Source organism: Manis javanica, chromosome 9 (genome assembly GCF_040802235.1).
Source record: "Manis javanica isolate MJ-LG chromosome 9, MJ_LKY, whole genome shotgun sequence".
Taxonomy (NCBI): Eukaryota; Metazoa; Chordata; class Mammalia; order Pholidota; family Manidae; genus Manis; species Manis javanica.
The window spans coordinates 121,442,043-121,465,848 of NC_133164.1; the positions used below are offsets into that span (position 1 = coordinate 121,442,043).

Sequence of the window (23,806 nt, forward strand, 5' to 3'; positions counted from 1 at the left end):
CCGTGCTGCCTGCTTTGGCATCAGTGAGTTCTGAATGGTGTGTGTTTTCTAGAACTGTGGAAAGTTCTGGAAATTTAAGCTAGTTGAGTGAGTCATGGTGAACAGCATGTTCAATTGAGTTTACTATTTGTCAGTGTGTATCTAAGGAAGTACTTTACTTTTAATTATGTTTTATGTTTCAATTAAAAACATCTCAATGTACTTATTTTAGACCTGGGTAAAGTGATGATCAGAATTATTATGTGGGCACTACGAGGACCCAGGGGTGGAAACAGGACTCCTGAAGTCATGCCTCTGAATTTTTTGCAAGAACTAAACAGCATTTATTTTTAAATACAATCATTTTCCTTCTTCAGCTGCCTGATGGTCAGACTCTCCCAATACCTCCCATCATCCTGGCTGACCTGGGGAATGACCCCAAGAAGCCCACCGTGTGCTTCTATGGCCACCTGGACGTGCAGCCGGCTAGGACAGACGATGGGTGGCTCACGGACCCCTACCAGCTCACGGAAGTGGATGGTCGGTAACACGTCAGGGCTGGTTCCTGTGTGAAACGCCCGATGTGGCTCCTGCCCGGCGGCAGGTCCCCCCCTGCTGTCGTAAAGAATGAACAAAATGATGCTCTTGAAGGCCACCCCTCGGTCCGAGTGATTTTCTTTGTGTGTTGGGGAAGCTATAAATCTTTCTGCCTTTGGAGGAATTAACTCCCTGGGCTGGGAGCCCATAGTGAGGAAAACAGGTTTCTAGATCACATTTTTTTTTTTAGAAATACCAAATATAATTATGTTTATTTTTTAAGGAAAGGAAGAAAAAAGTTAATGGAGAAGCACATGCACCCTTTTTTCCACACTTCCATTAATTATAAAACCTCAGAATGAGAAGTTGTGCTGCATTACATGTGTGACAGATCCTCAGGTCCTTCTCCAGAGTGTGGATAAAATTGCTAATCACTGTTAAGGCCAAAAGGGTCTGTATGTTTTGAACTAGCTTACCTTATCTGACTAGCAGGTGGCAGTACTATTTGTACATAAGAAAACAGACTTTCCATTTTCAGGGCAAGATTTGTGCCTGGAAAAATAGAAAGTGCTATTAAAATGCTTACCCACAAAATGACCTTTGTTTTCAATTTGCTCAGCTTGGCAGAGATGTCCATGCTTTCCTAAAAATTCTTCCTCTACTGTTAAAGGGAAACTTTATGGACGAGGAGCCACAGACAACAAAGGCCCTGTGTTGGCGTGGATCAATGCCGTGAGCACCTTCAGAGCCCTGGAGGAAGTAGGTGACAGCTGTGTTTGGGAGAGAGCATGCTGACCACAGTGACAGTGATGATAGGAAGGCAACGTGCTTTGAGTCGCTCCAGGGTACAAACTGTGTCATGTCCTTTATTCTTCCCCAGTCCCCAGAGGTGTGCGTTGGAATTGCATCCATTTTACAGATGAGGGAAGTGAGGCTTGGAAGGGAAGGGCATTTGCTCAGAGCTGCCAGCTGGTGTGGGGCAGGGATGGTACTCTGAACCTTGCTGTTGACACAGTAAATAACAAAACACAACAAAAACCATGATGTGCCTGTGGCTAAGTTGCTTTCTGCTGGGACTTGTCCTTTTATCTTCATCTTATTTTAGCTTGTCTTTTTGTCTTCCCCTCCTTCTCACAACATATGGTCTTATTAGTAGACAGACATATACTTTAAAAAATATATAAGCCCCTTTGCAAATTTTCAAGGTAGAAATCTCTGGTACATGACATTCCTTCTGAATCCTTAGATCTCTTTCCAATTCCTATGGAAAGTAGTTTCAATAGTTGTCCAAATGGGGCTGCAGAAAGGCGGGGGTGTAGCTTCGAGGAGGGGGTTCCCCCTTCAAGGCCACAAGGATGGGGTTGGAGAACCCAGGTCTGCCTCTCCGATGCTCTGACCTCACACCGCTCTCTCCTCTTCTGCTGATGAATTCAACCTGGCTGTGTAACCACAGGTGCAGGGCCTCATCTCTGGGCCTTGGACTCTGTTCTGCAGAAATGAGGGAGTGATCCGGGTGGTCACCTTTCTCATGCTGTTTATTCGATGGCACACTTCCATTTCACGCAGAAGTGGCCCTTCTAGTTAGTGAGCCTGGGACAGGGAGAGCTGGCCGGGGCCCCCAGTCCCTATCCTCCCCGCTTGGGAGAACAGGGGATCCCCTGTGCTGTTCCGGGACACTGCGAGGAGAGGCAGCTTGAGGGCCGGAGGTAGTGGGAGGACCACTGGAAATGACTGAGGAAATGGAGAAGGGAGGACGAAGAGGGGAGGCACTGTTACCCCTGCTCCCCAGGCATCTCCCAAGGAGGGGCGCCCCTGGCCTGCCCTGAGCTCTATGTCCAGGGCACCTGCTGTGTGCACACCGAGCACTAAGAGGGCCTGGGGCTCCAGAGCCCTGGCCTCTTCCCAGCTCGCACTGGACCTGCTCCAGAGAGCCCTGAGGCCTCCGGGGGCACACTGAGGTGGTCTTGGTATTCTAGGGGGGTTCCTCAGGGCCCTTTGAGCCAGGGTTTCTCTTCTGCTCAGACCCAGCCAATGGCTGTTCACTGTCGAACATTCTTCCAAGTGCAGTTTGAATGGGGCTGTCTGACCCCAACAACTATTAAGTCGTAGGATTGCCATTTTATGGAAATATTCAGAAGCAGCAGATGCCAACCTTGCTCAATGCAGTATACGCGGAGGAGGCTTGCCTTGACTCTGTGGGGACATGCCAAGGAATTAGAACAGCTCTGTCTGGGCTCCGGGTGTCAGCTCTGTGGCTTTGGGGCACAGAAGGATTTTGTGGGGCTACCTTAAAGGTGTGTAGCCTTGCTACCTTTCCCCCATCTAACTCGCACGGCCTAATAGAATTAAGCACTTTTGAATACTGGGTGTTTGAGAAGGAAATGGGATTCGCGTGCTGGGTTCAAGGACCAAAAAGAAAGTGTCAGCAGGCACAGAGCAAACCCCTGCCTGCGACCCCACCCCCAGCCCCTGCAGAGTGCCGGGGAGCCGCATAGCCTTACAGGCAGAAGAGGTTCAAGGCCAGGGCTCTGCTGTGCCACGGACCTGAGGCTGTAGGGGTCCCTCTCCAGATGCCACCCCCGCAGGGTGAACGTGATGCCACTTGGCACAGTGGCCAGATTGAGATGGCCGGTGGGCCTCCCCAGGACCTGCCACCAGAACAGGTCCTGCCTTCTGGGATCTTCTTCGTGAGGCAGTGTCATCAGATGCCAGGGGCCTCTCTTTCATGAGTTTCTTTTCTCCTGAGACATAAGCAGGAGAGAGGGGGTGTAGCTGCTCCCATTTCACTGCTTTGTCTCATGCCTGCAGAGCGCTGTGCTGGCTGGTCCCACGTCCCCCAGTGGCCATGTCCACGTGCTCACATTCAGTGAGCCCTAAACATTTACGTGGCTTTGGTTTCTCCCTTTCCCCTTCTTTAATTCTTTCTTTCTGTCTGTCTGTCTGTCTTTCCCCTTTCCTCCCTCCCTCTCTGATGTCTGTCCTTCTTTCTAAGAGGGAAAGCAGTATTTGTAAGAAAGATCCTATGTCAGGGCAAACCTGCTTTGCTTTTTAAATTTCAACTCTGAAACTTACATAGTCACAGACAAAACATAAGACACATTCACTGCCCTTGGACAAATTGGTTAATCTCTCCAAGCCTCATTTTCCTTTTCTGGGAATGAGAAACGTTTATTTCCACCCCTGGGCAGTTGGGTGGATGACATGAAGTAACATGTACGGTGCCCAGCCCTCTGTGGGTGTCTGTTTCCTTCCTAGTCCCCCCTGCCCTCCTGTGCTCTCTCTCTGGCCTGATCACCTAGTATATAAATGTCACTAGATTATCTCACCAAGAGCCAGAGCGAGTATTAAAGCCACACTGCATAGATAGTGAGCAGCTGAGAGGTGAAATGGCTCGTCCCAGGGGACGGAACAGAGACCAATACTCACGCCTGGCTGCCATCCTCCTCCTCCTCCAGCACTCAGAAGCAATTGGCTTGTTTTTTATTAATCATGTTTTGCAAGAATATTCTTAGGCTTTCCAACTACTTCTCAGCAGTTGAGTTAAATGTTAATGAAGAGCTTCCAAATATTAAGATTTCAGAATTTAAGCTTAACTTCCTAAAACACCTAGAAATGTAAGCAAGGGCTACACTTGAACAAATCCTTATTCCCACAGGCCCTCCGCCAACAGAGTGACCGAGGGTCCCTTATCTTCTAACAGCTAATCCTCGACGCATCATGCCTTTGTTCATCTTTGGCGAGTTAGTGCCACTCGGTAGAACTAGCTAGTGTGTTCCTGTGGCCGTGTGTCTGCACAGTCACTGAGAGCTCTCCCGCGTGTGTTTTATGCCCCAGGAGAAGACACTGACCTCTCCTCTTCACGCAGCTCTCACAGATATGAGGTTTGAATTATAAAGACACAAAAAGATGAAGACCAAATGGGGGAAAAGGCACACTGAAAATCTTAGAGGCGCTACTCCATCCCCTCATAATAGCTAGAGAAAAACTCAAGTTCCATATCACTACGAGATCAAAGCCTTTGAATAAGTTAAAAGGCAGATTGAACTCATAGCTGAGAAATGAGATACTTGAAATAAAAATTATCCTGAGGCTTAAACATTAGACAGTCTTTCAAAGGGCAGAGTTCTTCATCATGCTCAGCATTTGAGGACAGAAGAGGTTTGTAACTGAGTAACCTTCCTGGGGAAATTCCCTTGGGGGGGCACCGTGCCTCCGTCTGCGGGCCCAGCAGTGCCACGGGCAGCTGCTGTCCCATCGGGATGCCCCCACGTCCTCCGGCAGTCCCAGCCTGAGGCTGGTGGGCCACGGGCAGCCGCTGACCCGTTGGGAACCCCCACATCCGCCGGCGGTCCCGGCCTGAGTCTGGTGGGCCACGGGCAGCCGCTATCCCATCAGGATGCCCCCACGTCCTCCAGCGGTCCCGGCCTGAGTCTGGTGGGCCACGGGCAGCCGCTGTCCCGTCGGGACCCCCACCACCACATCCGCCGGCGGTCCCGGCCTGAGGCTGGTGGGCCACGGGCAGCTGCTGTCCCGTCGGGACCCCCCACCCCCATGTCCTCTGGCGGTCCCGGCCTGAGGCTGGTGGGCCACGGGCAGCTGCTGTCCCGTCGGGACCCCCCACCCCCATGTCCTCTGGCGGTCCCGGCCTGAGGCTGGTGGGCCACAGGCAGCCACTGACCCGTTGGGACGCCCCCACATCCTCCGGCATCCCGGCCTGCGGCTGGTGGGCCATGGGCAGCTGCTGTCCCATCGGGACCCCCCACCCGCATGTCCTCTGGCGGTCCCGGCCTGCGGCTGGTGGGCCACGGCAGTGTGCAGGGGGCGTGGCCTGGGGTTTCCCTCACCGTCTCAGTTCAAACTCCTTTGTCGTAAGCAGAGCTGTTGGGAATGTGAGCTGCCCACACACTGAATGTACACAATAATGTGTTTATGTCACACGCAGACTAATCCTGAATCTCAAAAGGTGAAGGGCAAGCTATGCAGTTTTTTGACAGAATGGTTTGTTTTGTAAATTTAATTCAGGATCTCCCTGTGAATATCAAATTCATCCTTGAAGGGATGGAAGAAGCTGGTTCTATTGCTCTGGAAGAACTCGTCCAAAAAGAAAAGGACCGATTCTTTGCCGGTGTAGACTACATCGTGATTTCAGATAATCTGTGGCTCAGCCGGAGGAAGCCCGCACTCACCTACGGAACCCGAGGGAACAGCTACTTCACTGTGGAGGTATTTGCGGTCGACAGGGCCGCGCGGCAGGCATCTGCGCGGGGATCTTGGTGGGAAAGAGACAGAGCTCTTGGGAGAGAAGAGGTCGTATCTGGATGCATGGTGGGGTCACGGAGGTCCTAGGACTGGGGGAGCCGGCGGAGCTTCCCCGCTGGGCGTGGCTGGGCCTTGTGCGCGACTCTGGAGAGAGGATTCAGAGGAGGTTCGGCTCGTGAACTGATGAAATTCGGCTGGTGAAATGAAAGTCTTCAGCTAAAGTGACATTAAAGATGCATCGGAGCAGGGAAACCAGCCAGGATGGGAATGAACCAAAGGTCCGATTTTAAGGATCTCATTAGATGTTGTCAGCGGACTGGGATGTGGCAAAGGAGCGATCAGATGCCGCACTGGGGCGGCGACCTCACAGGACGGGGTCTCCCCTTGTTCTGGAAGCGGGCGAGCTGGCAGGAAGGGACCGCAGGAGATGCGGGGTTCACTGCTAGGCCGGCTGAGTGCACCATAGCCCCCACCCCACCCTTAGGTCTGGTGAGCAGGCAAAAGATCAGACCCGCAGGGACGGACATTTAGGAGGAGGGAGGGAGTAAATGAACCTGCCGAGTTAGTTCTTGAAGCTCTGCGTGCAGAGGAGGAACGAGCCGTGTGTGTTAAGTTCCAGGGGTGGAGACAGAAAAGGAGTTATTAGAGGGAACTTGAATAGAATCGTCCTTTGGACAAAAAAGGGAAGGGGAGAAAGTTCCTCAAAAACCATGGGAGGAGAATTTTTTTGGAAGGAGGGGCGAGCAGCAGCTGGAGCGGAACGCGGAAGACTGGGCAACACATGGGCAGACGAGTCCTGGCCGGGAGCACCGGCCCCTCGGGTGGGACCGCGCTGGGGGGCTGCGGGGGGCTGAGGCCGGCGTGCGAGGACCCAGGACCCAGTGGGAAGCGAGGACGTGGGCGCGGCAGGTGCTGCAGCCATGTGCCTGCGCAGGAGGGGAAGTGCGACGCCAGGGCGCCCGCCCAGGCCCCCGTGGGGTGAGCGCCCGTCTTCTCTCTGACCTGCCTTACAGGTGAAATGCAGAGATCAGGACTTCCATTCGGGAACCTTCGGTGGTATCCTCAACGAGCCGATGGCCGATCTGGTCGCTCTCCTCGGTAATGTCCCATTTCATCTCCCTTTGTAAGCATCAGCACCTCTCCTGGAACGCGGTTGCGTTTACCTCCGCGTGTCCCTCCTTGCTTGGGTTCTAAGCCAGCTCTGAATACGGGCAGCGCAGAAGAAAACCACGTTCTTAGCTTCCCCTCCCCCCCGGCCGAATGTTCCCTAGGCTTTATGTCCATGGATTTCTTTCCACGGAGTGGCACCCCTCCTCAGTCCACCCCCCCTCCTTTCCCTGGGTGTTGTGACCCATCAGGCCCCGCTCAGGTTGTGCGGAGACCCTTCTGAGGAGCGACCAGGTGAGGTGTGGCGCTAGACACACGGGCACCCTCGGCCTCCTCCTCCTGCCGCTCTGGACCCCAGGGCCCCGAGGCCCCCGAGGCTGCTGGCTGTCCCGCGCCTGCGCCCCGCCGAGCGCCTGCTGTGTGCAAGCACAGCTCGGCGGTGGCTGCGTGTGCTTCTGCGTATGCATCCGCTTTCCCAGAGCCGGTTTGCCCCTGGGGCCTCTGATAGCTCTCGCCCTTGCCAGGCCTGCACAGAACTGAGCGAAGCTGCATCTTTAGGTGCTTGCTTGTGGAAGTGCCTCTCACAGACCCGGCAGGGACACTGCACTTGTATATTCATAATTTAGGGCTCTTTTATTAAAAAGAGGTTCTCAGGTTATGTCAGCTCCACACCCCACAATATGTGGATCTGTCGCCCCTGGCATGATGAGTATGTTGATGAAGGTTTTACAACGTGTGCCTTTTGGGCAGACAAACTACCGAGGACCTTGCCCTCTAGGGGATCAACTAGCAAAGCCTCTTCTTTGTCTGTGTTGGCACAGCTCTGCCTCAGCCCCACCGGCTCCGTGGCACCTGCTCAGCCTGGCCATCCGGACGGAGCTCAGTCAGCCCGCCTGCACGACCCGTTGGGAGGGGCCCTCTGGGTCTTTTCTGTGTTAGAGGTTTCTGCTCCTTCATTCTCCAAATTAGAGAATGGACTCGTCTGTGTGTCTGTCTATGTATCTGCCATCTATCAGTCATCTCTCTTTCTCCATTTCTTCTGTGGCCTTCTAGTCTTTCTAAAACAAAATTGTCAGACAGTGTTTCTAATGCTTGACAATTTCAGACAGGATACAACAAGCCATTTTCTTCCAAACTGTTCACATTGTTCCCAGAGGACTCCGGATAGTATGCAATTTAGTATTTGGGGGGATTAAAAGGTTGATTCTCTATTTTACCAGAACTAATTTTCTCTTCCTTTGGAACAGCATCATGGAATCTCTGCAGGGCATTTTGATTCCCCCAGTCATGATCACGGCCTCCCATCCTTTCAGACTCATGGTTTCATCCAGGGATAGAATCCCGGTCAGCCCACGGATGCTTATCGCTCTGCTAGGATGTCAGATCAGGATCGTGAGCGGAATGAAAAGCACATGGGTTCATTATCTTTAAAATTTGAAACAAATCAAATAATGAGTCCACAGCAGAGTGGTTCTGGATGGTGCCCCCTCTCTGGTTTCCATGTGCTTTGTACGAGCACAGAAGGACCCAGGGTGGGGCTTTGGCACTGGTCAGAGGACACACAGGGATTTCGCTCGCTGTCCCGCTGGGTGCTGGGCGGGACTTCCCGTTCCCTCCCGTGGGGCCCCTGCAGGCGGAGCTGTCACGGGAAGGCTGGTTCTGACCTGGCCTCCTTTGCAGGCTGGCGGGTGCCCTGTACTTCAGACGGGAAACCAGAAATCCAGACCACAGCCCTCCTGCTGCCATGGGACCTTGTGCACATTCCTACCCTCTCTGTCCTTCAAGCTGCTCATGGGTGTGATCCTGATGACCAGTGTGGTCACTAATAGGTCACAAACATTTAAGTGCCAGCTCCGTGTGGCAGTCTCCACTAGGGACTCAAGGGGTGACCGTAAGTTCCCCATTTCAAAGAAACTTGAAATGCAGGGTGTTGGGAGGCTGGAGCCCCTGGGTGAGCCCTGCTCACGCAGGCCCTCAGCTTCTGGGCCCGCCTTTGGCAGACAGCGCCCCCCAGTGGATGGAAAGGGAAGGGAGCATGATGAGGACGTTGCTCTCTGGCCAGGACGAGTGTCCGCCGGCCCTCTCCCGAGCCATTTGGGGAAAACAGGATCTGTGATTTGAAAGGGCTCCAGGGACTGGGGCTGGCAGTGCCTGGAGGAGCCCAGCGAATGGCGAAACCACGCTGCTCAGAACACAGCCCAGTTTGCTGAGGACACTGAAACCCTGCACCCCCACACCCCAGTGGTGCTGTCTAGCAGCACCAGCTGAAAGGACAGAAAAAAGTCACAGCTGAGGATCATGATGTGGACACTGAGCTAGTGTATTTCAGGATTTGTTTTTTCAAACCCACTCTTCTCACTGCTGAGACTACCTGTTGAGCCCACTCAGCCTGCAGCCCAGCCCAGTGCTGCCCTGAGCTGGTCACTGCCTGCCCCTCCCTGTCCCCCTGCTTGCTCCTCCATAGAGACCTCCTCTTGTGGGCCCAAGGAGATCTCTGCCCAGTGGCCTGTCAGCACGACTGCAGACAGGGTTTGTCTCCTGTTCATGTTTGCAGCTCTTGCGTAGTTAATGCCAGCAGTTTGGGGACATACACCAAAGGCAAGACTTTGTGACTGTGGTATTGGTGAGGTTTGCTTTGGGTTGATTTTGGTGAAGGTCATGGAAGGTGGACTGTGAATCACAGACAGCCTGTCCCAGTCACTCAGCACCCAACTTACTTTTTGAATGGATTTTATTAATGGGTTTGAATGGTTCATTTAATACACAATATACTTTATTGGACTAATGAAAGGAATTCATAGCTCAGAACCCGGTAGAGGCAGACACATGCATAGATCCCGAAGTGCATCCCCGAGTGTGGTTACAGACTTCTGGGGGATGCATGGGGGCATCAGGAGCAGCTCTGGGAAGGATGTGGTTGGAGTCTTCCTTTTTCATTTAGCCGCCTTGACATCCAACTTCAGGGTTTGCTGTGATCATCTCAAAGAGCTGGGAAGCTCATTTACCAACTGCACTACTGCCGTCCCTGTAGGTTTTGGTTAGGGTATCTGGCATTACTTGTTTCTACAGAGAGCTAACACCTGTTGGTCCATTCATGTGGGGCCATACTTGTTCCTTAGCCTTGTGTGGTCAGGGATGGTGTCCTCATTGATGAAAAGGTGGGGTCTATGCCTTTTCACATCCCAGCATGCATCCGGAACCTAGAACATAGCAGGTGTCCAGTAACAGGTGTAATTGGTTCTCATGAGCCCTCAGCCCCAAGCTTTGTAATTGTGGACTTTAACAGCAAGATTTGAAAATACAATGCTTTACAGCAGTTCTCTGACATTGTCAGGTTATATTCAAATTAGGAATGTGGAACATATTTTTATGAGGTGTCTTTATTTGAATAAAAGTCCCAGGTAAATTGAGGATGAATTGAGCTGCCCTTTTTCATTGTTTATGTTAATCTAGTTGCTGGTCACATTCCATCTTTAATAAGTACTTCCTCAAGATAGTAGTGTCTCTAAATCTCTGTATCTGCTTCTTTTAGAGGTATTCACTGATAGTTTTTCCCCATTCCTATTGATTCCAAAGCTCTTTCATAAATAACAGACAAGTATACCTGCTTATTCACTATGAAGGCTTTGAGGTCATGATGTGTATCTCATAGACTAGACCTCAAGGGTATTATGCTTCTGATTAAAGATGAGTATTGATTATATGAACATGCTGTGTGGAGGGGGAGACAAGTTGGAGAGGAATGGTGATTCTCAGTTTCTCAGGAATGCATGTATAGCCATATATATTTAAAAATTGTTATAATGAACACATAGTACATTTTAACTCAGTATAAGTCAAAAACTGAAAAAAAAAATCTTGTTTATGACCCGAAAGTTACAGCAGAGACCTTGAATGTATTGCAGGTAAGTCATACCCAAATTAATTTATTTCAGACCCATGTGTTTTCATCCCTCCACTGACAAGGTAGATATTGAATGGGTCAGACCCAGGCTGGCCGTCTCCTTCCCCCGACCATCACCTCTGGATGTGAGTTGCTGTCAGCTGCCCGAGCCCCCGCGGTCCTGCTCCACGGCCAGAGCATCAGCATGTCCTAACTTCTCCCCGGCTTTGTTCCCTGTGTGAGTCCATAGGTAGCCTTGTGGACTCATCTGGCCATATTCTGATTCCTGGAATCTATGACCACGTGGCTCCTCTTACCGAAGAGGAAAGGAACATGTACAAAGCCATAGATCTGGACCTGGAAAAGTACCGGAATAGCAGCCAGGTTAAGAAATTTCTGTTTGACACCAAGGTATGGTCACAAGTTAATGGATAATCTGAAAAGAATGACAATAATAAATTGTATTTTCCCAATGCCTAAGTTACCATGTGCATGTGCTGCTAATCTGCACTTCTTAGAACCGAACGCAAATGCCACGTCTGAGGCAGATTTTCCCTCGAACGGCCGCTGTATTGCCCAGCCCTTACCTGGGGTCTGATGGGCTCTGTCTCTGGCTCCTGACCTTGGGCAGTCGTCACTCAGTTCCCAGCGGTACCTTTCCGAATCAGTTTATTAGACCCTGTCCCATGCCAGCCTTCAGCCGTGAGCTGGGCATCCTGTCTGTTTAAAGACTGAGAATAGTCTGAGGTTATTCCAGCACTAAGACATCCAGTTGTTCACGTTCTTGGGTAAAACCAAGAGCCTTAGGGGCTAATCTGCAAGTCGCTGCATGACTGCCTCAGTGTGGTATGTAGATCAGGAGATTCTTCTCCCCCCTTCTCCCCTCCATCCTCTTCGGAGTGCTTGCCTGCTGCCGTGTTTGGGAGCTGTGGCCAGTTCCCAGGGAAGTGCAGGAGGACAGAGCATGCTGAGCACAGGTGGTGGCGCTCATGGTTAGCAAGTGTGTCTCTTCTCTAAGGACACAGCAAGAAAGAGGAGTGGCTCAAACATCTGCAGAGTTCTTTGAAGCCTTCCGAAAAGTGAAATGCATTTAGTACACAAGCTCTCACTGCGATAATTACAGACAGAAATTTACAATTGAATCCGAGTGTCTGAATGGCCCCCGGGGCCACCTGCTAACTTCATTGCTGGGGTGCTGGGGGCCCCTGTCAGGGAGCTGCTGGGCTGGCAGGGGCAGCCAGAGCTCATGTCCTCAGGGAAAAGCCCACCCAGGCAATCAGTCCAGACACTGCAAAGTAGGCTAATAATGACCTTGTCACAAGACGTGTCACAGATGTTCAGAAATTGGTGATACAGCAATATACAACTCAGTGGAGTTTTAACTGAATATTCTTTTATATAATTATTTTAATTTAGGAGGAAATTCTGATGCACCTGTGGAGGTACCCTTCTCTTTCTATTCATGGGATTGAAGGCGCATCCAACGAGCCTGGAGCTAAGACAGCCATACCTGGCCGAGTTGTGGGAAAATTTTCAATCCGTCTGGTCCCTCATATGGACATGTCTGTGGTGGATAAGCAGGTAGCAAATGCCTCATCCCACCCAGCACTGTCTGCACAGGTCCCTCATTGGCAGGGAAGAGTCCTTATTTCCTGGGTAAAAGGGCCTGGAACAAATGTCAAGAACCCAGTGTAGTTTTTGTTTGGTAAAAGTCTCTTTCATCAATTACATGCAATTACAGTAGTCAGATAAATAGCCGCTTAGAGCAGGAGCCATGGGAATTTTAAAAACGTTAAATGGTAGGTATACAGATGGATGAGTTTCACGTGGATGGAGAAGCGAACTGCTAGCAGCGGGATCCAGCCAGAAAATGCCCAGCCCCAGGGGTGGTCTGCCCATGCCTCAAAGTGGCCACTGTAGGGACAGTGCTATCTGGAAGGGGTTCTCTGTCTAAATCTCAACTGCCATGTGTGCCTCAAGTTGAGCAGAGTAGGCTGAATACGGGAGCTGAGGAGCAGCTCCCGACCCTCTCTGGGCCTGGTCCTCACCCTTGTCTTCTTGGTCAATCACAGTCTCCAGTCCCCTCCCCATCCACCCCTCCTTGCCCCTTCCTCCCTCCCTGGGAGTCCCCGCCCCCTGTACAGTGTATGAACCCCACGAGGGCAGGGCCCCCTTGGTCTTGCTCGCCCCAGTGTCCCAGCACTGAGACAGTTCCTGCCACATGACAGGTGTGCAGTTCATGGCTGTTAAAGGAATGCATGGGAGGCATATTTCAGAGTGTGGATCCTTTCTCGGGAGGACTTCCACAGTAGCAATGCGGGCAGAGCCAGGAGGAGAGAGGACGTACCAGGCGCCTTCACAGCGTGGCTTGGAAATGCTTCCACTTATTTATAAATTTCCAAATTCATGCTGTTCCCAGAATATTCATGAAGGGACTAATAAGCCCAAAAAGGGATATTCAAATTGGGAAGTTGTATGTCCCACAATTACTGAAGTTCATAATCAGCAAACATTAACAGTCAGACACCGTGGTCAGGACAGGTGGGCAGCCCTGGGGCTGGGGAGTCCGACGCTGGGAGAGGTGTGGGCGAAGCCAGTGCCCACACTCAGCTCACTCCAGGTCTTCCGTCAGGAAGAACTAAGGTAAAGCCCAACACCTGAACTTGTCAGGCTGGTATTTCAATCAGTTTCTGGGTGAAAGACTACTAAGTATTTGTTGTCTGAGAGAGTAACCTGAAATTTTCTCTCACAACTGAAAATGTTACCTACAGGTAAAGCAGCATCTTGAATATATATTTTCCGAAAGAAATAGTTCCAACCAGATGGCTGTCTCCATGGTACTAGGACTACACCCGTGGATCACAAATGTCAAAGATAATCAGTATCTTGCAGCAAGAAGAGCCATCAAAACAGGTCAGACTTAAGATATTTCTAGTTGCCAGTTTACAAGGGGACCAAGGTGGGTGGTGCCTGGAGGGGCAGTGGATAAAGTGACATGTGTCAGACTCAGTGTCGACTCTCCTGTTCATGTGGGCTGCATGAGCGTCAACCCCGGGCAGGGCTCTGCACGCACACCAGCTCATGAATCCTCCCAACACCCTTCCCCTTTTCAACTTGAAGAGATTAAATAATTTGCCAAAAGGCATCCAGCTAGAATTGGCACTGCCAGGGTTCAAATTCCCATCTGGAAACCTGAATTGTGGGCAAAATGATGCACATGAAAAAGTCCGATACTTGTGGAAACGATGGCCAACGTATTAAAAAGTCCTTTTAAAGGCACAGCTGAATTTGCATGAAAGGAAAGAAAATTATCTGGGGTTAAAAATAAGGAAGGAGCTAAAGTTTAGTAAGTGAGCAAGGTGACGCCAGGCTGTCCTGCTGTGCTTTGCTCTTCCCGGTTACCAAAACGGCTTGGATTTTGAGGGCTTCAGGCCAACCTTCAGGCCAACCGGAAGCAGGGAGTAGAGAAGGCGACCCTTACATAGAGGCGGAGCCGTCCCAAGGGCCACGCCCACCACCTTTCTATTGTGTAGTCAGCGGGGCAGCAGTGAAAGTAGGGACTTAGGCTGATGGTGCTCTTGCCCAGATGCAGGACCTCTTCCTCACTCAAACTGAAGGCATTTTACAAAACAGCTGATCTCTTCAAGAGGGTCAAGGTCATAAAAGACAGGGAAAGACAAAGAAACTCACAGCCTAGAGGCCTTGAACCAGCAGAGACAAATTGCAGGATGGGATTCTGGATTGGATCCTGGTAGAGAAAAAGGGAAAGATTGGTGAAATTCAAATAAGGTCTGAGTCTGGTTATTATTCCAATATTAATGACCTCTTTGTACAACAGCTAGTTGTACAATAGCTCTTTTACATGTTAACACTAGGGAATGTGGAGGAAGGAATATACATGGCAACTCCATACTATTTCTGCAAGTTTTCTGAAAGTCTAAAATTAGTTCAAAATACAATGTAAAACATACTTGTAAAAAGCAGGCAGTTGTGAAGCAGGCAGCGACAGGTTTCTTCTTGGCGCTGCTGACTGCCTAAGGATGTAAATCGTACGACATCAAAAACTTACCCCAGCCACCAAATTTAATGGGTATAAAAAGAAAAAGAAAGATAAAGCAAGCACTGCATTTGGGAAGACCACTGCAGGCAGTCCTGTCATTATTTCAGTCACATGCCTCCTTTTCCTGTGTTGCAGTGTTTGGAGTGGAGCCCGATATGATCCGGGATGGGTCAACCATACCAGTTGCCAAAATATTCCAGGACGTTATCCAAAAGAGCGTGCTGATGATGCCACTGGGGGCCGTGGATGACGGGGAGCACTCTCAGAATGAGAAAATCAACAGGTGAGCAGGTCCCTGTCGGGGCTGATCCCTCCCCGCGCAAGCCCAGGTCGCTGCGTCGCTGACCTCCCAACGAGCTGCATGCTTCAGATTGAGTTTGTGTCTTCAAATCTTCCTGTTCAAATTGTAGACCGCCCCCCCCCCCCATCATTTGAATGGAAATAACAGTGTTTCTCTTTATCTCTTCTTTTGTCAGGTGGAACTACATAGAAGGATCCAAATTATTTGCTGCCTTTTTCATGGAAATGGCGAAGCTGCATTAATAATGACAGGACCCTGACCGCCTAGGTAAGACGGCACCGCTGACCAGGAATAGAATCTAACCACAAGAGAATTTTGGTCCACCAAACGATGACTTCCCTCCCATTTAAAATGTCTGTGGACATTTGGGTCAATAATACAGTATTGTAGAGGCACAGACATTGGAACTAGTCCCAAGACTATGTCGCACGCCTTCGGAAAGTCAGTTACTGCCGCCAACCCCATGTCCCTGCTTCGAGCAGCGGCGCCCCAGGCTGGGCTCCCCCTCCAGCACAGGCAGCTCCTTGACGAGACTCCTCTGTGCGGTCCGATCAGCGTGACCCTCTGGTTTGCTTCTAGGTCCTGACGTGGCCCTGACACCTCATCTCTCCATCTGGTGACTGTCAGGATTCACACCACCTGTGCTTTTATCACACATTCCTTTTATCTGAGGAATAAAAATATTGGTCTCCTCTGTCAGTGCCCACGGCGTAAAAGGTTGCTAAAGCCTCACACTATGTGAACCTCTGCTTCCCCTTCATTTATATTTCCTGCTTCTTGAGGAGGTCTGAAATGGAAATGGTCCATATTCCAAACTTTAAGCCATTGGTATTACTTGTGTGAAGATAAGGACTTTTTATTCCGAGCCTCTTTACCTTTGTTGTGATTGTTGCCGACCAACCGCCCCTGCCTCCTGTTTTTTCTCCCAAGCCCCCCACTGAAGGCCTCTCTCCCCAGCAACATCTGCCTGCATGTGCGTCCCCACAGCAAAATCAATCCTGGTAGTTTTCTCCCACCCCTCTGGAATATTCCCCAGCGACTACATCTAAATTGCTCAAAGCTTTTAATAGCATCCATTTTAGATGGAGAACTAATCAGCCCTGACACCAGTAACACATTCTAAATTTAAAGCCATCAGCTAATGTTACATTCATTAATCATTTTAGTTAACCATCTTGTTTGGCCTGATTGAATTTGATGGTGTAAACAAAAAATAGAATGTGATTTTTCTACAACTGATTGTATGTAAACAAATCAGTTCAGTCTTTATAAATTCATTATTTAAATCACGTGAATGGAGAAGAGTTTAAGGGTTCATTAAAAATGTTTCTTTTCATGATTCCAAATAAAAAGCAGAGAGTAACACATTCCATTCTCAGGTTCCTGAAATACCAGTCTTAAAACTTGGAGTGTCACATCCAAAATGGCTGGGACACATGGCCAGTGATCCAGCTCACCTGGACTCTCATCTCAGAAATGGGGCCCGGCCGAGGTGCCAGCCTCGTGGGGCGTCCAGGAACACTGCACGCTTTTATCTGAGGCTGCTCTCGCCGCTGGAGGAGGTGGGCCGAGGACTTGCCCTGGGCCTCTCCTCAGGGGCATCCAGCCCTTGGTGTTGGCCGGATGCCGGGGGCCCGGCCCAGCCCCCTCTTCTGAGAACCCGACGCCTGATCTTCCAGCCTATTTCCTGTCTGAAACTCAGCCCATCCAGAACAGAACTGTTCACCCACCCTTCCAAACTTGTTTTACCTCCGGAGTTTCCTGCCTTGACAAATTGGAATCCTCAATCTTTGACACTTCCCTCTTTTTTGAATCCAATTCAATGTCAAGATCTGGGGACTCCTCTTCTCAAAAGCCACCACTTGCTTCCATTTCCACAACCACCTCCATAGCCTGTAAGCTAATTCTTCTGTCACTTTGGCTGGGTTATTGCCAAAGCCCCTTCCTCTTTGCTTACACAGCAGCCCTTTCCAATGTATGCGTCACTCTGTAGCACGCGCATCCTTCCTGCCTCCCTTCAAGGCCGGATCGGCCCTGTGGCTTTAGGGTGACGTCCAGCATCACAGAGGGGTTTGCAGGACGGGCTGCTCTGCTCTCTGCTTAGCCGTCTGCTCCACTGATACCCTCTCCTCATGCTTCCAGTTTCTCAAACAGATCTGAACAGCCCGGAACCTTCTCTGGGCCTTTCCCATCCTGGACATCACGTGTTCGCTTGGTCTGGCTGATCCCCTCACAGACTCCACATTCTTCTTCAGATCTCAGCTTGGTGGTACTTTTTCAGGAAAGCCTTCTTGGATGCCCTCGAGTGAGTTAGGTGCCCCTCTGTCCATCACAGCCTGCAAGGTCCCATTGTAGCATTTATTATACTTGCATTTAAGTACGTATTTCTACAGTTCAGCAACTACCAGACCGTCTGCCCCACTGCAAATCCCTTGAGGACAGAGGCCATGTCTCTTGTTTATTGTGGTGTCTCCAAAGTTCCAGGCATGTTGTATGTCTTCAGGAAACATACATGTGATAAATTAATGGAGATCTCAACTCTTGTATGATCCCTCTCCATGAGGCCACAGATATCCGTAATTTGCACACATCTCTCCTAGTAAACTGTAAGCTCCAGGGCATCCTATCCCACTTCCAACTCATCACTGTACCTCAGGGCCCCTGCACACAGTGGAGGCTCAGTATTGCTTGCTAAGACCTTCCTTTGGATTCTGTGGCTGCATTTTTTGGGTCTATCCCAAAAGTCTATCCCTTCCTAGACTTGCTGTCCCCTGCATGGATTCTACCTTCATACTCTTCTCCTCATGACATTCCTACTTGAAGCCACATTGGGAGCAGCTGGTACTGGGAGAAAGCACATAAAACAAGTCACGCCAAGGTGCCACTGATGGGTGAAGGCACATGTACCCTCCCAGGCAGCACAGGGGTCATGCCTTAATTCAGGGACATCACAAGCTGCACCAGGCTCTGTCGTTGTGTCATGTGGCCCTCATGATGTCCTAAGCATTTCTGAATCGGATGTCAGCATTTCAAAATCAGCAGAGTTCACACCAATGATTCCTCTTGAGCAGCCACACAGTTGGGCAATACCAATCTGCCATTTCTGTAGGCGACAAGTGGCTGAGCTGAGAGGTTGTGCTCAGCACAGCGCCTGGCCCATAACATGTACACAACATATTTCCTGGAAGGGGAATAAAAAGGAATCTCATGAAAGAAGAAGGTAATATTATTTTATTTGGCTTCTCACTTCTGCTAGTAGCTACTTTCACTCAGAAAACAAGTGCCTGAAGAAATACCATTTCATGATAGGGCCACATGACTTTCAAACACTGTGTTATTTTAACTACCTAGTTTTAAATGTTTTCAATGTCATCTAGCTATTATTTTTTAATGTCATTTTGCATTTCAGGTGTGAATATTAATTGAACATGTAATAGCCAAAGAATTAAATAATGATTTGAGGCCTGGGTTATATAAGATGAAATATAATATTTGTTTCTGCAATAATGTACATATGGGTAGATCTAGCGTAGCTAGGGTATTGATCTGTAATATGACAGCCTTTTATGACAAGCAGCAAAACTTAAGCCAAGGCCTAATACTGCTCATACTATTTCGGTTCCTCCACCGACCGACTGCGTCACACCTACACTCTATTTTTGGAGTACTTGACAAGTAAGAAAGAGAGTTCTTCCTCTGTACTTCATCGAAAAGAACTCTCCTCTCCAGGAAGTTAGCTCTGAGAGGCAGAGGCTGGGTTGGTTGTATTTTTTTATACTTTGCTCAGCTGTCCAAAGGCTCAATCAATTGATGAAGTACAAAGAAATACAGGAGATTTTCTGAAGCAAAATAATGTATTCTTTTTCCCCCAGCGTACTGTGGAAAAGAATGGATGGTAGGTATAAAGACTATGACTTCTTAACAATTGTTACAAGTAAATAAATGCTTCTGAGCATTTTATGTGAAAAATTTTACTTAAAAACATTATTCTAGGGTAATTTATTCCAAATGAAAAAAGATGTCAGAGAAATTATGCCTTTGACTATAATAGAAAATATGAAGTTTTAAAATTGTCTCACCTCCCACAATGAAATTCACCAAAACAACATTCAAAAAGAGCATAGATTTAAAATTCTAGTGTGGATGGTTAAGTGTTCCTAGCATAGTCTCACTATTATTGTAGGTAGGCATGTAAATGTAATGACAGAAAATGTTAATTTAAAGGAAATTAAAACTTTAAATGATACTGTTAAAGTAGATTAGTCATCAAAACAATTAGTTACCAACAATGACCAATGCTTCCTTTCAATATTTAAGTAGTTATAATCAAATAAAGGAGGCTGTCTAACATTTGAAACCCCACTTGGAGAACCGGAAGGCAGAGTTCTTGCTAGTAGGGGATGGAGGTTCTGGGCAGGAGAGAGTCCCAGAGGGCAAGTGCGACTTCAGCACGCTCCTTCCAAATGTCTGGATGAGGCGGGTTCAAGCCTCCCAGCTGAGGCTGAGGGAACCGAGTGAGGTTTCTTCTGCTACTGTGATGGGAGATGAAGTGCGGAGTATGAATACAGCCAAAATAACCGACTGTTAGCAACATCAAGCCAGCTCTTCAGAGGAACATAACTGAATTCAGAATCTCTACAATATGCATACCCAGGCAGAGCTCCTGAGCTGGTGATCACTTAGAAATGGCAGTGTACACTAGAGTAATTTATTCACTGCTCTTGGCCTTGGAAGAGAAGATTCTGGCTTAAATTCCTGACTAAAGGAGCGACAGTACTGCTCTCAGACTTTGCTCCACATTAGAATACCTGAGCACTGTAAAAAGTACTGATTCCTGGGTTCCTCTCCCCCTGCCCCCAACTTTCTGATTTACTTGTGATTGGGTATGATGTTGGCATTGAGCCTTTTAAATGTTCCTGAGGTGATTCTAATGTCCAGCAGCTTGGAAACCACTTGCAAAGTGGTGCAGGCATGTTGAATGGGCTCCAGCTCAAGTTCAGAGTCCAGATTTTGCCAGCTGAGTAATCTTAGGCAAGATATGCCATCTCTCTGAGCCCTTGTTTCCTTAGCTGTAAGGTGGGTAATGAAAGCATCTTTTTGCAGGGCACTGGCAAGAAACAGTATATGTAAAACACTTACCATGGTGCCTCACAGAGTAGACACCCCACATCTGCTATTATTTATTTTTTGTTGTTTTAATTTTCTGTAAATTTTTTTCCATTTATAAATAAGAAATATTGTACGATTCGTCATTTCTTAAAGAGGAGTAATTAGGAATCTACATATTTGTGCTGCTGGGTTACCTCATAACCCAGTTCCAAACTGGGATATTCCTTGCTGCGCAGCTGAGGTCTCTTGCTAGGAAATGTCCAATTATGGGAAGCAGGTCCTCCTGGCAGTGAGGACGGAGGTCACAATTCATCCTTTGTTGGTACCACTACATCTTAAATCTCCACGGAGAGTGCTGGATGTCACATTTACCCTGTACTTCCTTCTATCTCACTGATTGAATGTATTAAGTAATCAGATTTATAAGGATACAATCAATCATACTCCATTGCCATATGAAGCTGTTGTCTCCCTATGAAGCATCCATTCTCCCCTTGGTTCCTAATTTTTGTATTTGTTCATGTGTCTACTCCTTTCCCACTCAGCCATGTGCTACAGGGAAGGTTGGGCTCCCCGAGATCCAGGTGGGCCTTCGATGTCTAAGGGTGTAGGATGGGCCTCCGAGTCAATTCTTCTATGAGTTGTGAGAGCATTTTGCTGCTGGGGCCTATGGGAAAAGTTTCTTTTCTCCTAAGGGGAAAGGAAAAGGAGCTCTCTAGTTCTTGGGACATTTTTTTCTGCCCAAATCTGATGCCTGTGATCACTTTAGCCTGAAGTTTAATCTGATATTGAGAACTGAGGAGCAGGGAAGAAAAAATACAGGTCCTTGGTACCCACAGTCAGCTACTGAATCCACCAGTGCTGAAGGCTCCTCTACGTCTGGACTCCAAGGCCTGTGAGCCAACGAGTCTCACCTGTCCTGTCGGTGGCAGTCGGGTTTTTGATACTGCAGCTGCAAGCCTCCTCAAACAGATGCAGTCACTTCGCATTCGGCATCATTTCAAAGCAGTGGCACATTTTTAATTTGTGTAACTTTCTAGTTTAAAAATTGGATGTTTTTACACTAAGCATCTTGTTTATGAAGTCTTTAAAATAGATCATTAATATTATCATTTCAATTTTACTGATAAGAAAACTGAGGTTCAGAAAGTTTGGGTAACAGAGCAGTAAATGAAACTGGAAAAAGAAATGGTGTCTGTCTGACTCGCGGTCTGGTGTTGTCTACAGACACAGCCACTGACGCCCTTCACCAGGTATTTTCATTTCTCCTGAGCACATGCCAGGATGGAACTTCTGATACCTTTGAAGTTAGGTGTGGCTATGTGACTTCCCTTAGCCAATGAAATGCAAACAGATGAGAAATATTTCACTTCTGGGCTGAAGCTTTCAGAACCGGCATGAGATTCATGCTCTCCCCCTAACCCAGGAAGTGGAGATTCCGTGAGTCTGGGTCCCGCAGAGGTAAGTCATGGAGCAGTGTCCAGCAATATTTGTGATGAACTTGTAGTGGGAATAAGAAAACACATTTTTTGTAAAACGCTGAGATTAAGGATGGTTGTTAATGCAACATAGCTTAGCCTTTCCTGACTGGTGCACTCATAGAGCTAAAGAGGCTATTCCACTTTCTCTGTTTTTAAACTACAATAGTTTAATTCAGTTCCATTCTGAAATTTTATGCAGGAATAGCAAATTAATTAGCCAATTAGTCATGAAACTTGCATAGCTTTCATTAAAACAGGTTTCATATTTGGACTAACTAAACTCTAACCCCTGATGGTTCTCTCTGACGTAAGGCGAGCGATCTCTGTGTTCTCCAGTGCTGCCCTGACGTGGAGAACATGCCCTTAGGGTGCGGGCCTCGTGCCTGTCTGCGGCATCTCCCTCTTCCTGGGGCCACCTCTAGATGCCAGCCTCAGACGGGTAGGAGCAGTGCACAAGTGAGAGTAAGTCTGGGACTTCAGATGGAAACAGTCACCAAAGTCACTCAATACGGGCAGATCAGAGCACAGGATGCCACTTCTTTGAGCTTCATTTTTCTCATCTGTAAAATGGAAATAATATCCCTATTCAGAAAAGTTATAAGAATTATATGAAATAATGCATTTAAAGTTTGTAGCAGTGCCTATAGAACTGTTGATCTATTTTAATTTCTTTTGGGCATTCTCTTAATTTTTTGACATTGTAAAGAGCTTATTATTCACTATCTAATGGGACAAAACACATAGAACCAGAAAAAGATGGAACTCTATCAATTGCGTTATTTCCCCAAATGTAATAGGGTATACATTTTTTGGTTATGAAGTTTGAAAACCTGTGCTCTGAGTTTTTCCTTTATAACTTGCTTAGATTACAACTATGGTAGACTTGGTAATAATATTTCTGCATCATTCACATCGCTTTCTGGTTCAAGAAAACCTGACTTAAACAGTAAAGGGCCTTTTTCCTGGCTAATGCAGCTGGGAATTCCAAGCAGGGCTGGCTTTGTCTGAGTTTTGGCCTGGGCTCCGTCACTAACAGGTCTTTGCCTTCACCGGGCATCTGTGCAACCACCCACGAGTCAAACATGACCGAGTCAGGACACCTTGCTCTGCATTTCACCCTTAGAATCAGAAAACTAGTCCTTAATCAGACCAGCGGCAGCTCCCAACTGGGAACGAGGTATCCTTGAGTTGCTGACGGTGTTGCTGTGTAACGGAGTAGACCTGGCTCTCTGCTGACTGAGCAGCAATGACTGTCCCATGTATTTACTTTTTCTAAGGAAGAGCAGTTTAAAACTAAACATGATGAAGACAGTAATGTATCAATTTGGATTAGGAAATTTGAGTTCTTCATAATGCTTAATATATTTTAATTTTTTATGATTGAAGTATTATGATGAATTAAGAAAATTTGCATGGTTCACACCATCTCTCTACCAGTTACGTGTGGTTGTTGTCTTTGCTTAAGATTCTTCCTCTGCGAAGTAACACATACCCACTGGCTCCCTCTCCCTTGCTGGCACTGCTGATGGGCAGGGCCGCTGCTGAGAAGGAAGGACCAAAGAGCTGGAGAGGGAGGGCAGTACGCATAGTACCCTCCCATAAAGCCCCACTCTTGAAACTGTGTGAGAATATTTTATTTTCAAAACTATGCCGTTATCATCAGGTTCATCTGTGGCAAAGAAAGAACTATAACCTAGATGTTCCTAATTTGAGGCAGAGAGGCATCTGCAGAGAATTCTCAAAACAAGGTTCCCCTGCCCCCACCCCTTGGCAATGGCTCCGGCGCTGGTTCAGGACAGCTGTGGAAGCATTTGCGAGGGCAGATTATTCCATGTAAAAACATAATGAAGAAATTTATTCATATTAGTTGTAAAAAATCCTCATCTCTAGGAGCAGTCTAAGACCATGGTGGGGGAAGGCCTAAGCTGTACAGAGAAAGATAAACGGTGCTTTGAGGAAACTTGAGTTAAGATTACAAAACATCAGTCGATGCAGAGAGCAGTTTGAAGACAGTGGGCGGGGCGACTCCATTACAAAGAAAAGTGTTAGGAATGGGCGTGTCAGCACTGGCAGAGGGTCCAACGGAAGGG

The 23,806-nt window shown here is 48.3% G+C and overlaps 2 protein-coding genes across 3 annotated transcripts in view; one reads left to right on the top strand and one right to left on the bottom strand.

Moving 5' to 3' along the window:
• CNDP1 (carnosine dipeptidase 1) overlaps positions 1–15,822 on the top strand; it is a 29,891-nt gene extending 14,069 nt beyond the window's left edge. For both annotated transcript variants that reach the window (XM_037007378.2, XM_037007379.2), the window contains exons 4-13: positions 357–519; positions 1,187–1,275; positions 5,539–5,739; positions 6,789–6,873; positions 11,016–11,176; positions 12,182–12,346; positions 13,537–13,678; positions 14,961–15,108; positions 15,302–15,393; positions 15,706–15,822. In XM_037007378.2, the coding sequence (XP_036863273.2) occupies positions 357–519; positions 1,187–1,275; positions 5,539–5,739; positions 6,789–6,873; positions 11,016–11,176; positions 12,182–12,346; positions 13,537–13,678; positions 14,961–15,108; positions 15,302–15,368 (1,221 nt within the window). In that variant the 3' untranslated portion in view covers positions 15,369–15,393; positions 15,706–15,822. The remainder of the gene's footprint in view (positions 1–356; positions 520–1,186; positions 1,276–5,538; positions 5,740–6,788; positions 6,874–11,015; positions 11,177–12,181; positions 12,347–13,536; positions 13,679–14,960; positions 15,109–15,301; positions 15,394–15,705) is intronic.
• On the bottom strand, positions 464–5,531 carry LOC118970408 (uncharacterized). The gene is made up of 3 exons (XM_073213236.1): positions 3,943–5,531; positions 993–1,068; positions 464–594 (listed from the first exon to the last, which is right to left on the bottom strand). Exon 1 carries the CDS (start codon positions 5,264–5,266, stop codon positions 4,562–4,564), a length of 705 nt encoding a protein of 234 aa, XP_073069337.1. The 5' UTR covers positions 5,267–5,531; the 3' UTR covers positions 464–594; positions 993–1,068; positions 3,943–4,561.
• Positions 15,823–23,806: the final 7,984 nt, after the last annotated feature.